At 46.0% G+C, this 17,157-nt stretch overlaps 1 protein-coding gene across 2 annotated transcripts in view; it reads right to left on the reverse strand.

Annotated features, from left to right (window-relative positions):
- The window catches only part of SMPD3 (sphingomyelin phosphodiesterase 3), a 141,592-nt gene that overhangs the window by 13,414 nt on the left and 111,021 nt on the right, over window positions 1-17,157 (reverse strand). For both annotated transcript variants that reach the window (XM_077310970.1, XM_077310971.1), the window contains 3 exons: window positions 7,285-7,440; window positions 4,614-4,703; window positions 1,190-1,253 (listed from right to left, as the gene is read on the reverse strand). In XM_077310970.1, the coding sequence (XP_077167085.1) occupies window positions 1,190-1,253; window positions 4,614-4,703; window positions 7,285-7,440 (310 nt within the window). The remainder of the gene's footprint in view (window positions 1-1,189; window positions 1,254-4,613; window positions 4,704-7,284; window positions 7,441-17,157) is intronic.

Consider the following 17,157-nt stretch of genomic DNA (forward strand, 5'->3'; position numbering starts at 1 on the left):
GATGTCCATAGACTACGATTCCCATGAGCTCCTGCCAGCGAAAGCTGGCAGGGGCTCATGGGAATAGTAGTCCATGGTCATCTGGCCACAGTTTGAGTACCCCTGGTTTAGATTACTACTGTCATGTCTGTGGAACAGATGGGCGGCATGCCAATTTGTGAGAAACAAAGGCCGCAAACCTCAGAATCCTTTCCTGGGAGTAAGCCCTATTGGATAACATAGGACTTAATTCTGACTATAACAGGGGTGGCCAAACTGTGGCTCTCCAGATGGCCATAGTCCATGGCCATCTGGAGAGCCAGTTTGGCCACCCCTGGACTATACCAATCAATCAATCAATCAATCTTTATTCTTATGGTCACAGACCAGACCAGATCTTAGACTATAGAATTATCCCCCCACTGCATGTCTTTACACTGCCTAAAATGTACATTCTTGACTCAAACGAATGAAGCAAAGATCACGTACCTTGTTCAGCCCAAACTGCAAACACATTTCTCTCTTTATAATGCTAGTACGAAAGCTCGGAGCCCAAGATGTAATTCACATCTGGAGGGTGAACAACTAAACCTCCTCTTCTCTCCTGCATGGCCTCAAGGCAAATTGTGGCTGTGTGCCATTACCAGGCAGAACAGAACGTGTGATCTTTGTCATGTCTGTTTGAGCCCCTAGATATAGAGGTATGCTGACGTGAGTCTTGGATTTGCATGCAATGCATCTTCAAATCCAAATCCTCTGAATACCAGTATTAGGAGACGACACCAGCAGAAGGTCTTGGCCTCTGCTGCCTTTTCATTGGCTCTGCAATGCTACAGGTTTGCCTGTCTGAAACTGGTGTGATTAGATGGACCAGTGGTCAGATCCAGCAGGGCTGTTCTTATGATCTCATGCATTCCTGCTCCATTCACCAAATGAATATATTCCAACCTTTATCCGTACTCTTCTGTAGGCCCCACCTATATTATTCCTCTACCACAACAGCAAGGAAAAAGTGAGTTGTACAAGTGTCAGAGCACCTAAGAGATTGCTACAAACTGGCCATGGTGTGAATGCAGGGCACATATCCAGCAAAACAGAGTTCATGTTTGACATCTGAATTAACTTGGGAGTCTTGTCAGGCAGGCAATATGTTTCTTTGGAGGTGCTAATTAAAGCCATATCTATAAGCGGAAAGAAAGGCTATACGTACTTCTGTAAGTTATCTGGGGTACAGATCTCTTCATCGTACAGTCCTTCTGGATCTAACAAGGTTCCTGTGAACAGAAAGGCACATGTGATCCTCTTCCAACCTGTACTGTATCCCCGATTCTGCATTGCATGGGGTTTTTTTGTTTGCTTGTTTGTTTGCATGGAAGTGTGCGTGCTGCATTACCATGTCATTTAGTCCCTGGACATTTTGATATGTTCACTCATTGCTTGGAATCATTTCAGTCTTGCGCAATATCATTTTCCTGAATTATCAGGATAGGGTGGAAATCTAGCCCAGAAGCGTACCAATTTAATGTTTGTTGTTTGCATATTTTAAAAAAAAATTCAACATACTCTTTTCAAGGTGCCTTACAAGATAAAACGATTAAAATAACAAGTCAAGGAAACAAGAAAGCAATCAGATAAAACCAGCCACAAAACTCAGAATGTAGTGTCAGGAACTGTACCCCACTTAGCAGTTAAAGGCACAGGTGAACATGATAGACTGGAATTGCCCTTGGCCCCTAAAAAGCCGAGGGTGTGAATTTGGATGGGAAGGAAGTTCCATAAGTGGGGTGCCAGTGCAGAAAAGCCCCTGACTGAAGTGGCCACCTAGTTCAGATCTTAATGGATGGGCAAATGCACACCTTGAGATCTCTTGGGACCAGAATTAGGTGTTTCAGAATTAGGGAAATATGTTTTAAAGCAGGGTTAGTCAACCTGTGGTCCTCCAGATGTTCATGGACTACCATTACCACGAGCCCCTGCCAGCAAACGCTGGCAGGAGCTCATGGGAATGGTAGTCCATGAACATCTGGAGGACCACAGGTTGACTACCCCTGTTCTAAAGGATTTGCTACAGGCAATAGTCTAGCTGCTTTATTCCAGGCTAGCTGAAATGTCTGATCAGTCTTCAAAGGCAGTCCTATGCAAAGCACATTACAGGGACCAAGGCCAGATGTTACCACAGTGCAGAAAACAGCAGAAGGATAATTTGTGGTCCTAAAATGAATGCAGCTGTTGCACAAACTGAAGCATTATATACTGCTTCAGCATGCAACTGCAAAGTTGGTGTTTGGGTTTTTTTTAAACCACACTTGACCTCAATCAGTTTAAAAGTAGCTGCCTGGAATCATATGAGGATACTAATGATCTGGGTTTTCAAACGATAGACTCTCTCCCCTTTCCCCTGGAACTGGGTTGTGGGACAATTTCTGTAGAAATGTTCTTGGGTCCAACAACCACAGCACAAGGGGTATTCAAGGCTACAGTTTGTTGTGGCTTTCTTAGGAAGAAATGGGAAGAAATGCCAGCTACATCCGCTCAAGTATACAGTGTAGATATCCCCTGAGTCTTTCACTCAAACCTCAGACTCCTTGTTCCCAGCATCTCTTTCATGAGGTGTGCTTCTTTTTCTATTTGTATCTGACGACTTATTGGTTTGCCATCATATCGGATTTATGAAACCAAACCAATATTTCTGCCCTTAAAACCGCATTTCACACTAACAGATATAGCCATGGCTCTTATATCGGAGGATGAAATACTGGGAAGATGGAAGAATCATTCTTGGAGGTGGGTGGGAGGAGAAATCAGTGCTTGTACAACTCAAAAGGAGGTTGCGGAGAGCTTCCTGTTCAATCCCATCCCATCCCATCTCTTGTGAGGGGCAGCTATGTAGTAGTGCGTACAGGAGATGCGGTAGCTGTGCACAGCGTCAGTTGAGCACTTCTGACTTTTCCAGAAATGTGTAACATGCTGATAATGGCCCTTGAAAATCACAGCTTGAAACTATTTAATTCCCATTATGGGCGGCTGAAACAGCCCTTCCTGTTCCAGCACGCGTTTCCTGCAGAGAGACGTTTGGTGCTAGGTACTGGGGTTGCAGCTGGCTGTTCTGTTCTGACAGAAAATCAGAAGGTGAGAAAGAGGTAGCCATGAGAAAGGAGCCATCTTTTCCCCTCAGGTTAGCCCAGTGTGCCTAGATCGTTCTTTCTTCCAGATCTCAGATGGCTTGTGCGTTCAGTTTCAGACTCAAAGGCCTAAGACCCCAAAACTACATCATAGCACAGAGCAACCTCATTCCCCCATCTTGAGGATGTTCCCACACTGCTAGCAGGGCCAGTTTATCCATGTAGCATGTATAGCACATGCTACGAGCCTTGCGATTTCAGGGCCTCACAAGGTGCCTTCCTCCTGTAGAACAGGGCCGTAGCCTCTCCCCTCCCTTCTTTTCCTTCTTCACAGGAACTCAGAGTGACACCCCTTTCCACTGTGGGGAGGGGGGTCCCTGTACCCCAGTCTAGCTGCTTCTACCACAGCTGTACTCTGCTATGGCCTCTCAAATCCTTAAACCGGCTCTGGTGCTATGAGCCCCATGAATCCTCAAAACACTTCTGACTGCTAAGGTGGCATATAAAAGTGCTGTCAACATTGTGGGGAAGACTTGGATGAGTCTGAGCTATAAACAGCTAAACCATCAAGAGGCCTTGTTAGGCCTTGTTAGTTGTGTGACGGATTCAGGGTGGGAACGAAATGACAGAGTCTGGAGCAGGGGGTCATGAACTGTGCCACCCAAAAGGCAGGGCAACAACGAAAACCCAAGACAAAGTAGCAAACTAGGTTGAAAAACAAGTTGTGCGCAAGCTTAAAAAAATATATGCAAGCAGAGTAACCAAAAGTACACATTAATAGTAACCGCACAATATATTTCACCGTAAGCAACACAACACAGTAAAATAGCTTCTCCAATGCCAAATCGCCAATAAAGCGATATCAGCAATGCAGATATGGCACAATATTTTATTGTCTTAACGTATAACGAACATCTATGCCCCCTCTCCGACAAAAAACACCCCTTTAGTAATATCCAGCCGGGGATAAACTATCAGCAGGGATGAACCTCCTGGCTAACAATGACACTTTGCTGCTTATTGATGCTCTTATTAATTAGTTTAATTGTTAATGTATGCTGATATTCAGTGTTGTTATTATTTTAACTCTATGGATTATTATGTATGTACACCACCCTGAGCCAGTTTTGGAAGAGTGGTCTAGAAATTTAGACAAAATATTAATATTCATCATTTCATTCATTTATGTGTTTATCACATAATTTATTAATCCAGCAAATGAGGAATGCTGGCATGTAATCTGGGCCTCTTCAAAGGGCAAGCCAATGCCTGCCCTTGGCCCCAATTCCCTGCCCTTGAGAAAACGATGAGCAGGAGGTAAAAATGGCAGGAAAATGGCCCCATAGCATACTTGAGGAATTTCCACACTTAACCACCCAGAAGTGATGTTACATCCTCCCGAAACTCCACCCTCCCTGGGCCCTGCCCTAAACATCCCCCAGCCTTTGCCAAAGCAGAGTGGGTATCCCTAACAACCCACACCTTACTAATTGCTGCTGCCCCACACCTTACCAATTGCCCATGATTTATCCTCCCCCGGACCAAGACGGCACGGGTCCTTGTAACGTGTAAACAAGGAGTGCTGCTGCTCCAGCTTGTCATCTGCAGGGAGAAGAGAGAAGTGAATGAAGAAGCAAACCAATTGTAGGTGAAGAAAGGAAGAGGAGAATCCCATAGGGAAGAACCAGAGCGGACAAAATGCATGAGTGGTCCATGGAAAAGGACGAGTTCCAGTTAATGATGAGACTGAGATGTTACAAAAATTCTACCTGGGTCTTTCCAGAGACTTGTTCTTTCCCTTTTATTTGGAGAAGGGCTGTCCCCTTCCATATGGACCTGTGAGCAACCTGAGGTTGACTATCCATTGGCTATCTTAGGGTCCAGTCCAGCATTGGCCAGTGCCTGGGCCATTTCCTATCTAGCTCCAGCTCTATGGAATGAGCTCCATGAAGAGGTGAGGGGGGGCTGCTTCCTTGGAGAAAGGGTGAGATACCAATGTTCCAATAACTAGCATAGTAAATAGATAAATTGCTGCAATGTGAATATGCACCCAAGGTAGGTAGGGCAAAGCAGGTGCCTTGGGCAGCCTTGAAATGTCCAGTGATTTATTTCACTGGTATTATGCTGTTCGGGCTGTGTGTGAATAGAGGGTTATTGATTTCACACATAGGCGTGGAAATGGCTTGGAGCCAACAGCATGTTCCACCTCTAAATCTGAGCCAGCCTGTTCTCTCCATCTCACCCAGTTTCCTTCCACATTGCAGATTTCAATTCTACATGGCCACTGCTTCCCCCCCAAAAAAGTTCCATGGTCTTCTGCTTGGCCCTAGATGTTCAGAGGGTGCTTCTTCCTCCTCCCTCCATCAGCAGAAAGCCAGTTGGATCCAAGCCGTTACTTGGCCAAGCTGCCTACTATAATCTGTTGCAAAGGGAATAGTATATAAAGCACTGAAAGCCAAAAGCAACCCTCCATCATGGCTGCACTTCTAGCCAGATAAAACTACAGCATTTCTTTTTAGTTCCCCCTGGGGAATCCCACGAGTGAGCATAAAGGGTGCTAATGATATCATTTGTCACTGTCTACTGTCAAGGCAACAGAAGTAATATATTTATGCCTCTCTCTGTCTCTTTTAAAGAAAAGAGAACAATCCCAACTGTTCTGTAGTTCAAAATAAAATCCCGTGAAGGTGACTCTGATTCAATCATCTCCCTAGGCCCCGCTCCCGCATAGCGCAGTGCCTACATTTGCGTTCAGGTAGTTATTTAACATATTGATTTAAGAAACGTAATGTCCCCGCTTTTCCCAAGCCAACAGTCAAGCTGCCTAAGAGTCACAAAACCCAAAATGCAATAACCCAGTCAGCAAAGGTCTAATCCAATCCAACTATGGATAATATTATTGAGTGAAAACAGCAGCACAATAATGAAACCGGGTATATTAAGCGGAACAGTAAAACCGGGCATCTAAGGACATGGCAAGGAAATGGGACTTTGTAACCCATGCTGCTAACAGGGAGAGCTTTGAGGTTTAATGCTGGCCAGCGGAGAGGTTAGGAAAACAAAATGGGATTTGTGAGGTTGCCAACCTCCAGGTGGCACCTGGAGATTTGATTCCCCCAGACGACCAAGATCAGTTTCCCTGGAGAAAATGGCTGCTTTGGAGGGAGGACTCTATGGCAGTATACAGAGGATTCTCCCATCCTCAAACATTGCCATCTCTAGGCTCCTCCCACAAATTCTCCAGGTATTTCCCCAAAAGAGAAGAAGAAGAAGAAGAGGAAGAAGAGGAGGAAGAAGAAGAGAAAGAAGAGTTGATTTTATAATCCGCTTTTCACTGCCCATAGGAGTCACAGGGCGGTTTGCAATCACCTTCCCTTCCTCTCCCCACAGCAGACACCCTGTGAGGCAGGTGAAGCTAAGAGAGCCCTGGTAGGACTGCTCTGTGAAAACAGCACTGTGACGAGCCCAAGGTCACCCAGCCGGCTGCATGTGGAGGAGCAGGGAATCCAACTCAGCTCACCAGATTAGAAGCCACCATTCTCAGCCACGACACCCTGCTGGAAATCCTGGGGCTCAAAGTCTTCCCAAAATTACAACTGATCTCCACGCTACAGGGATCGATTCCATTGGAGGAAACAGCAGCTTCAGAAGGTGGACTCTAGGACATGAGCCCCTGCCAGCAAATTGTAGTCCATGGACATCTGGAGGGCTGCAGTTTGACTACCCCTGCTCTAGGGTAACACATCCCCACTAGGCTCCCTCCTCTCCCCAAACTCTGCCTCCCCAAGCACTACCCCCCCCCAATCTTCAGGAATTTCCTAAGCCAGAAAATGGCAACCCTAAAAGGCTTCAAAGCCCGCTCGTAAGAGCCCCCCTGCCCGCCCGCCCCCCTCCCCGCCGAGTTCCCTGCTTCCCCACGGGCCTCGGAGCAGGCCCACTGCGTCCCTGACGTGGCGGGCCTGCTCCAAGGCCCGCAGGGAAACCTTGCCTGCCTGCCCCCTCCCCCCCAAGTTCCCGCCTTCCGATTGGCCCCTCGCCCAGACTGGCTCCACCCCTTTCTCTGCCCATTTAGGGTTTAGCGCATTATGAAGGCAGCTCCTCCCAGTGGTCACAGATTATGTCAGTTTCCTGTATGGATTTCTTGGAGAGGAGAAGAAACAGAGAGAGGAGGACTTCATCTCACCTGATGAGCAATTGTCGAAGTTCAGATCCCCGCAGAGTACATCAAATGCCACCAGCTCCTCTGGATTGGCTGTGCTGGAGGAGGAGGTAGATTTTCTGAAATCAGACAGCCAATCCTGAAGCAGATCCAGTTGTTCACACCGAACAGTGGTGTCTCCTGGGAGGGAATCGCAAATGAAACAGAACGAAAAAGCCAAGCTGGAACGTTTCAAGTTTCACGCTATTTGGAACGGTCACCTCTTTGCATGTCCAGCCTTAAAATGCAGCTCAAAAATAAAACGCACGCAAAGTTAAACCGAAATCAAGGAGCACCGTTTAGACTCACCAAGTTTATTCCTGCACCAGCTTGTTGCTTCTTCAGATGCTATGAAATGGAAATTTCACACCGACATTTGTAACCAAAACCACAAAGGCATGATCTGCAAGGCTGCCTCTCCCAATATACCCCTGTTAGAGCTTTATGCTCTCAAACAGCAAGCCTCCCCCTGGTCCCTGGTCCAAAGCAAGTGTTCCTTTCATCGGGCTGGTGGGTCAATCTGCTGACCTAATCCATTTCCATTCCCACTTATTTATGTATGTTCTAACTAAAGGCTTGAGTACTGACACTGAAGAAGAAGAGTGGTTCTTATATGACACTTTTTCTCTACCCGAAGGAGTCTCAAAGCAGCTGACAATCGCCTTCCCTTTCCTCTCAAACCCGGCTTGCCAGATTAGAAGTCCACACTCCTAACCACTATACCAAATTGGCTCTGTCAATCAGAGATCCACATACAGTCAGTGACAGAGGCATAATTGCTGACCTGGTTTACGGCTGCCCCATGGAATTCCCTGAGTATAGTGGCAATTAAACCGATGGGACTCTCCCTGTCTCTTTAAGATCTTCTAATACCACCTCATGAGAAGGAAGGACTGCCTGGAGAAGAGCCTAATGCTGGGAGCGACTGAGTGCAAAAGAAGAAGGGGACGACAGAGAATGAGGTGGCTGGATAGAGTCACGGAAGCAAACTTAAATGGACTTCGAGGAATGATATAGGACAGGAAGGCCTGGAGGATCATTGTCCATGGGGTCGCGATGGGTCAGACACGACTTCGCACCGAACAACAACAACAACAATACCAGCATGGTGGTGGTCTCCAGCCCAAAGGACGTATGACTGGCCTCAATCAGGGCCAGTGCCTTTTCGGCCGTGGCTACCACAAACAGTCACCACACCCAACTTCAGGTTCACAGCATCTGGGTCAATGTGCACGGCACTGAGCCATCCTCCACCTGCTGGAGTGGATGTCAGGGACACAGACCAATCCCAGACCAGGGCATGTACCGGGTTGCCATGCCCTAGACATGCCACTGCTCTCGACAGCAGGAGTTTCTGAAGGATAACCCAGGAGGCTCCAGAGATCAGAGCTGAGACAAAGAGAAGCACAGAGTGAAATGCAGAGACCATCTCTAGCACGGAAACCTGACCTCATCCAGGTCCTAGTGATCATTCTTGGCTTCCATGGAGGCCTCTCCACTTGGCCTGCTCAATGATCTACCAGTAAGCCACAGTTTTCCAATATAACTTTCACCAATCATGTATTTGATCCCATCCTTAATTGGCTTTCTGGTTTTGTTCCAGTCTTTTTTTTTGCCCATGGCAAATTTGGATTTCATTTCTTAAAACATAACATTGGCTGTATGCGTCAGATCAAAGTTCAGATGGGGTGACCGGCAAAAGGTATTTTTTATTGCAATTGCTGCTTCACCTTTCCAAAGCTCATGCTTGTTGGGAGGGGGAGGGGGAGGACTTCCGATAAGACAGTGTCTGAAGTTCCCAACTTAGATATGACTTTTGCTACGCTCTCATTGGGTGACGTTTGGCATTCCTCAGTCTCCCTATCTGCACTATGGGGGATTATCTATTGTAATCAGTAGGCTGGGGCAATATTTGTGAACTGCTTTAAAAATTGAAAGAATTCTAGCAAGACTACGTATGTACATACGGATATAAGTGTTGCCATTGCGACACACTTGTGGTGACTCCAGCAAGGGACTCACCACCTTGCCATGGCCTTCCTCTGCAGAGTATTCCTTGGTGGTCTCCCACCCAAGTACCAACCCTGCTCAGTTTATGAGATTGGGCAGGGCCAGATTTACGTGAAAAGAGGCCCTAGGCTATTCCACTTATGTGGCCCTTTCACCTCCCATTTTTAAGTTTGTAAATTACATGAGAGATAACAAAATACATCATTACTGTGATATATATCGATAGGTTAAATGAAACATGTTGTGATTGGTACTAACCTTTAAAAAAAATGTGGAATATAGGCCCTTCTTGATCTTGAGGCCATCGGCTGAAGCCTAGTTATTCTATAGAAGGACTAAGTCATTGAATTTAAGCCTTTGGCTCCCCATATGTGCTATTTAAGTGCTGGCATCTAAGACCAAAAGAGAGTCTGTAAAGCACAGCTCTTTGTTGTTCTTTCGGTAGCCCAAAAGAACTTGCTTGCTTCATATTTCTCTGTGAATAAGATGGTGTATTTTTGTTTAGAGTTATGTTCTTTGAGTCCAGTTGACTGGGACAAAAGTGCAGTATAGACATTTGAAGGAAGGGGGGAGGAGAAGGAAGGAAGGCAGGGAGGGAAGTGAGATCTTTCATTTGTTCAACTCTGGATGCAAATGCAGTGCTAGCACTTGAGGATGCTAATAGCTTCCCAGAAGAAGCAAAGGAACCATCCGCTGGACCTACTTGCCTGTCAAGTCGGGCTCAACAGTGACCCACCAAGGCCTGTGTGCTCAGCCTGGCTTGCATCATCGGTGTGTCTGTCCCTCACTTGCAAGGTTTGATTTATTGCCCAGCGTAACCGTCTGCAGAACAGGCTGTAAATATCCATGCCTTACTTTCTCAGATCATCATTCATGCCATCCAGTCGTCTAGCTTCAAGGATAATTTGAGGCTGCTTGAAAATCTTTCTTTCCAACCGGCAAGAACAGTCTGCCCATATATTTTCATTAACTCCTTCTGAACTGCTTTCTGTCTGAAGTTGAGTCATTCAGCAGTTTGCAGTTGTCTGTTCCCGGACAGCTGGGGGCCTGGTTTGGATTGGCCCCATGGCAAGCAAGAAGGGGTGTCTGAACCACCCACTCTAGTATTTTTCTGGACCTGAAGTGGCCCTCTGAATCTCCCTGCCAGTTGGACAAACTTAAATGTAGCCTGTAGGAACAGCACCAGTAGTAGTAGAAGAAGAAGGGTTTTATACCTCACTTTTCATGGCCTGAAAGTGCCTCAAAGCAGCTTACAATCCCCTTTCCTTCCTCTCCCACAACAGACACCCTGTGAAGTAGGGGAGGCTGAGAGAGCCCCAATATCACTGCTCAGTCACAACAGCTTTATCAGATGCTGATTTTAAGAGGTTTAAAAATGTTATTAATTGTATTTTAATTAAATATTTATGATTGTTGTATACAGCACTGAACTGGGTTGCTGGGAGAGTGGTACATAAACCTAACAGAAACAAAAGACCAGCGAACTCTAATCTGGAGAACTGGGTTTGATTCCCTGCTCCTCCAGATACAGCCAGCGGGGTGTCCTTGGACCCATCACAGTTCTTTTAGGGCTGTTCTCACAAAGCAGTTCTCTCAGAGCATTCTCAGCCCCACCTACCTCGCAAGGTGTCTGTTGTGGGGCAAGGAAGGGAAAGGTGTTTGTCTTTGGGTAGTGAAAAGTGGGGTATATAGAAACCAGCTCTTCTTTTTCTTCCCTGCCTTAGACTGGCACGTCTAAAGCATCAGTTTTGAAATGGGAGCTCCCAAATACTGGAGAGGTTTGCTGGAGAGGAACTTCTGCAGTGGTCAGCTCGTGAGTGCAATAGACTCCCTGCCAGGGCAAGCATGACTCACCCAGCCTTAAGCTCTTTCCTCTCACTTCCCCCAGGAGACTGAGAAGTCTTCCAAGAGCTCTTTGTTTTCACAGCTAATTTGCCTTCCTTTGCCTACTGGAGCTGCATCCAAGTTCTTCTCCCCTCCCCTCCCCACCAGTGGCCTGATTTGTCCTTTCAGTCCCCTAGCTTTCAAATGGGGCTGCTGCTTTGGGTTTTTTCAAAGGCGTATTGCAACAACTAAGTAGAAGAGCTCTTTTTATTTGAGCCATCTCCTCTTCCTCTTGAATGCAGCAATTGCTCTGAACGTTGACAGGGAACCAGTGAGACCTAGGCACATTCTGCACTTGTTGGATAATGTGCTTTGAATGCACTTTAGATGTAGATTTTCCTGTTCTGCACAGGAAAATCCACCCGAAAAAGAACTGTGAAAGTGCATTATCCAATTTGTGCAGAGTGGGCCCTAATGCCGAGAGAGCCAGAGTTGGACCTGGATTCACCTATGGACCTGGGTGTTCTTTGAAAAGGAACGATCTTGTTCTTGCGCCCATTTAATGAACATAAATAGCCTGCAAACCTCCAGAGAATTGTAGTCTCGAGAGGTTAGGAAGCCTTTGTATACATGCTGTGTTTTATGATGTTTAGGGGACTGAGGAGACAAGGTGTGCTCACTTCTCTGGCTCCCGGGTGGGGGAGTAAGAGTTGGGGATAGCAAGACCAACAGAAGTAAGAGCAAAACAAGGGTCGAAAAGGCACGCCCCCCCCCATCTACTCCCAGAGTCCACTTTGCCTCATTATGTCACAGAAAGTTTTCAGGTGGTTGGGATTGGTGGGAAAAAAGAAGACTTGTTTTTTATACCCCACTTTTCTCTACCAGAAGGAATCACCAAGTGACTTACATACATCTTTCCCTTCCTTTCCCCACCACAGACACCTTGTGGGGTAGAGGCTAAGAGAGCTTGGAGAGAACTGCTCTGTAAAAAGAGCTCTAGCAGGACTGTGACTAGCTCAAGGTCACCCAGATGGCTGAATGTGTAAGACTGAGGAATCAAACCCGGCTGTCCAGATAAGAGACTTATGCTCTTAACCACTATACCAAGCTGGAGCAGCCGTGCATGTAGAACATGTTTCTGTTCACAGATCAGAGCTGGACTTCTCTCTGGCAATAAATAGTCTGCTCTTTCCAAAGTAATATGCTTTCTTTGAAAAACAGATCCCAGACCCCCCTGGTCCCTTTTATGCGGCTGAACTTCCCCTTTTGTTCCTGATGTCGCTTTCTACCTCTCTTTTTGAAAAATGCGAAATGTTTGGGATCTGATAATTGAATGGAGCCAAGGAAACTTGGCTGTTAGGAACCTTCAGGTGTTTCTATTTTGTTCCATAAACGAGCAGAGATTTATTGCAGGACATCTAAGCTCTTAAGTGTAAGCGCCCGCATTGGAACAGAGCGTGACCGATAAGACTGGAAATACAGAGCAACCCTAAGATGGGAAAACAGGAAAGGCACTTCTGTAGCCTTAAAGGGAAGCATTCTGGCGGGCGAGGGGAGATTAACTTCTTCAGGTCTGAAATGGATTTGGCAATAAAGAGGATGGTACAAAGGAACTGTGCATACACTGGAAGAAGATCAGATTCATGAATGTAGGAGCTGCAGCTCTCAAGAAGCTGTGCTCGCAATGTAGCTGAACCACAGTACAAGCTATGTTGTGGATAAAACCACGTAAACAGCAGATCCGGATTGAAGGATGCTGGGTAGGTGGGTGGGGCTATCTTGAACTGGTTCAGTAGGGTTGCCGGGTCTGGCTTGGGAAACACCTGTAGATTTGGGGGATGGAGCCTGGTTTGGGAAGGAGAGGGGCCTCAGGAGGGTGTAAGGCCAGAAAGTCCACCCTCCAAAGCAGCCACCTTTTCCAAGGAACCTGTTTTGATCCTCTGGGGATCAGCTGTAGTAGCAAGAGATTGCCAGGTGCCATCTGGAGGTTCCCAGCCCTGCAATGCAACCATGGCCAAACTTGGAGGTGTAATTTACCTAGTGGGGGGAACATTGCGGACATTTTAAACTCTACTCTGCACCATTTTCCTGTTGAGACGGCTCCCCTTGCTTTTAGCACAATCCGGGAATATAAGCCTGGCTTGGCTTCCGCTCCCTGTCTCCCGGCTGGGTCGATGTAACTGGGGAGAGTCTGGGGAAATGGCACGGGGAAGGGGTTAAAGATTTCATGCCCAGCACTGAGGCCCAGTTCATGTATGTCTAGATGACAGGGAGAGTTAATAATGTTTTCCATGAATAAGGGAAACAAGGGAGGAGGCAGCTTTTCCTTCCCTGCTCAGTTTCCTATAAAACATGGACTTCTATTTTGAATGGTGAATGGAAGGCAATGAATAAAGACATATCTCTGACCATCTATGCATGGCAAATTGTAGGCCCATGCAGCCTCTATTTGTTTGGGGGCTGTTCAGGGAAGAGATGCCAGTCCCAGGAGTGACCTGGGGATCCCCCGTTTTACCACTCATCTCCAGACGACAGAGATCAGTTCCCCTGGAGAAAATGGCTGCTTTGGAGGGTGGACTCTATAGCAGGGGTAGTCAACCTGTGGTCCTCCAGATGTTCATGGACTACAATTCCCATAAGCCCCTGCCAGCAAATGCTCTATAGCATTACACTCCACAGAGATCCCCCCACCCCCAAATCCTGCCCTGTCCTGGCTTCACCCCTAAAGTCTCCAGGTATTTCCCAACCCTGAGATGGTAACTCTAGTTCAGGGAAGGGTGAGCTGGTTTAGCCCTTTGGTCTCTGCTTGGTTTCATCTCCCCCAGTCTGTTACAAGTATTTTAAAAGACGTAAACATGTGTTTTAAAAAAAACCCTTCCTCCTCCCTGCCTTTAAAATGCTAACAACAAAGGAGAGGCCTGCTTTGATTACTAAAACTGAATGGAAGTTAAAGGGTTAAATTGGCTCTCCCTTTTCTTCATGGCTCCCGAGGCAAATTGAGGTTGCTCAAGCCCACAATTTAAAATTTATGAGAAGAACAAGTTGCGTGATATTGATCACGGTCAGCTTTCACCATTAAAGGTAAAGGTAAAGGTATCCCCTGTGCAAGCACTGAGTCACACCTGACCCTTGGGGTGACGCCCTCTAGTGTTTTCATGGCAGACTCAATACGGGGTGGTTTGCCAGTGCCTTCTCCAGTCATTACTGTTTACCCCCCAGCAAGCTGGGTACTCATTTTACCGACCTCGGAAGGATGGAAGGCTGAGTCAACCTTGAGCCGGCTGCTGGGATTGAACTTGCAGCCTCATGGGCAGACATCTTAAGGCAGCATTTCTGCCACTTACCAGTCTGCGCCACAAAGGGCTCTTCTTTTACCATTAGCATCCATGAATTGTGTGTATCTGAAGCCTATAGGGCAGCACTGAGTTCTGACTGAAGTTCTGTATAAAGTAGACCATGCACGAGCAGAAGTGTTATTTGAAAAATATTTCCACACAGATAATTAAATTTTGACTAACCGTTTATGTTGGAATGAGAAAGGCCAAGGTTGTAAATTTATCTGATACCAGGAGTTGCTGGGCACAATGAGTTTCCCATCATTCCTTGTGGATGTTAAAAGAGACCCTTTTAAATTTATAATCTAATCCCAAAGCTTTACCAGATGACATGATGTTTATCTTGAGATAAGATTTAACTAATATTTGGATTATCAACAGTTACCCAGATTGGCCGAGAGAAGACAGCTCTGTTGGCTGAAGTGGGCTTGATAAAGAAATAACATCGCTCTGGACTCTTTCTGGATGTGTTCATGCTGATTGAACATGGTGGGAGCATGACCATCCTGTAATTTACTGCAGAATTCTTTTGGCAGAAATTGAAGTACCACTAAAGCCCTTCCCAACTGTTAATAATTTTTGTGCTCAAAGTAAGAGCTACCCTTGAGCCTCCCATAGCACATGGCTGCTTTTCCTTGTAAACTGAGCAACAAATGTATTTTTTGGTCTCCATATGCCGGAATCCATTAAAAAATATCTGGATTTCCAGTTGAGTGTACCAAAGCTGTAAATATGCATATTGCCCTATGTTCCCTAAAACTGAGGACTGCAAATATCAAGAGGACTGCAGGCAGATCCAAACCTGTAAAAACAGAAAAAGTCTTAGGTCAAGGATCTCCAGCCTTTTTGAAACGAGAGGCATTTTGGGGAATTATGACATAGGACGATGAGTTCAATCACAAAATGGCTGCTACAGGAGGTGGGGCTAATCAAACAATGGTTGCCGCAGGAGGCGGGCCCAACCACAAAATTCCAGGGACTGATCTTATATATAACTATAATAGTACTTCTTCAGCATTTCAGGCAGAAACTCTGTTTAACATGATACCTTTAAATCTTCACAGCCAGTGAAATCACCAGTGGCTTGTCAGAAACCCCATTAAAAAAAAACTTGGCCCCACCAACTTTCTAAAACTCTTGGTGGGCACCATGGCACCTGTGGGCACAACAGTGAGGACCCCCAACTTAGGTGATGATTACATACCCTGAGATAAGAGGCCAAATGCAAGACAGAACCTTCCTAGGACTTTGATTGGGGGAGCCAGCCAGTGCCCAGTATGGGAAGATCGACTGGGTAATTTTAGAATAAACTCCCAAAATAAAATGGATGCCCAACAAAACAAGAGATTTATTTATTCCAAAGATCTATGTCCCACATTTTTGTCACTAAGACGCCACACAAGGAAGGTCAGAAATCTCAAACAGCTTAAAACTATTACATGAAGAAGTTAAAATACAAAATCTACAACCAATAGCTAAATAAACTTCTTTTATTTGCTAGAAGTTGCTATCAAAGGAGGTGCTTTGGGCTGGATGAAATCGTTCCTAATGGACTGTAATCAGAAGGTTGCAATGGGTAACCAGTCATTCTCTCAGAATACGCAGGTCTCTGTCCCCTCTCCCATGCTATTCAATCGCTATGCAAAGCCCTTGGGAGATATCGTTTATGGCTTTGGAGCTAGCTGCCATCAATACGCTGACGACACCCAGCTCAATATTTCCTTACCCATATCACCCTGGAATGCTGTGATTAATTGTCTAAGAGTGAACCCTGACAGGGCAGAGGTAATGCTGGTTAGGAAGGTAGAGATCTTGAAGAAATGTATGCTTCCCTCTTTCGATGGAGTCCAGCTGACACTTGCTGACTCAGTTAAGAGCCCAGAGGTTATACTATCCCCAGCTTTGTTGCTGGCAAAGAAAATAAACGCAGTTGCAACAAACTAAGCTTTCAGGCCTGGAAGATGGTCCCCTACCTTGACTCAGCTGATCTAGCTACCTGGATCCATGTTGTGATAGCAGCAAGACTAGAATCAAATTGGCAACCATAACTGAGAAGTGTGATAGGGAATATAGCCTTTGCTGTGTACAGAGTCTAAGATGTTGGTGCATGCCCTCAACCCACTGGATATAGCCTGATGGGCCCTGGATATATTGCACAATTACCAGCCCAACTAAAATAAAAACTCGACATCTTTCTGTATTTTCCACTTGAAAATGGAATCTATGAAGCTATGGCAGCCTCAGCACCATGGAGAGCTCCCCACCCCAATCACTGCTCCTTTCATAATCTCTGACAAGTCTTGATGGATACTTGTGTTGGGGAAAATAACCTGCTCATTGGCATCAATACTGAGGGGGTGGGATGCTGAGCAAACCATGAGCACCATGCTGAGTAACATAAATGCTCAAGTCAGGTTCATACACAGAAATGCAATACAGCTGACAACAGTGTGATCATGTAAACATGCCTAGGAGAGACACGAATGCACTTTCCAAATCAAACCTAGAGGTAAATGAGCCGGGAGATGGGTATTTTTTTCTTGAGTTCTTCCTCTGTCTACAGAACACTTCAATTAGTGGTTAAATCTGCATTCCACTCATGTTGGATCATGCATTTTTTCGTGTGCTTTTGTGTGCCAAACAGGAAATTCTAAAGTTCTTTGAACGTGCATTATCCAGTGTGTGCGGA

Source organism: Paroedura picta, chromosome 14 (assembly GCF_049243985.1).
Source record: "Paroedura picta isolate Pp20150507F chromosome 14, Ppicta_v3.0, whole genome shotgun sequence".
NCBI lineage: Eukaryota > Metazoa > Chordata > Lepidosauria > Squamata > Gekkonidae > Paroedura > Paroedura picta.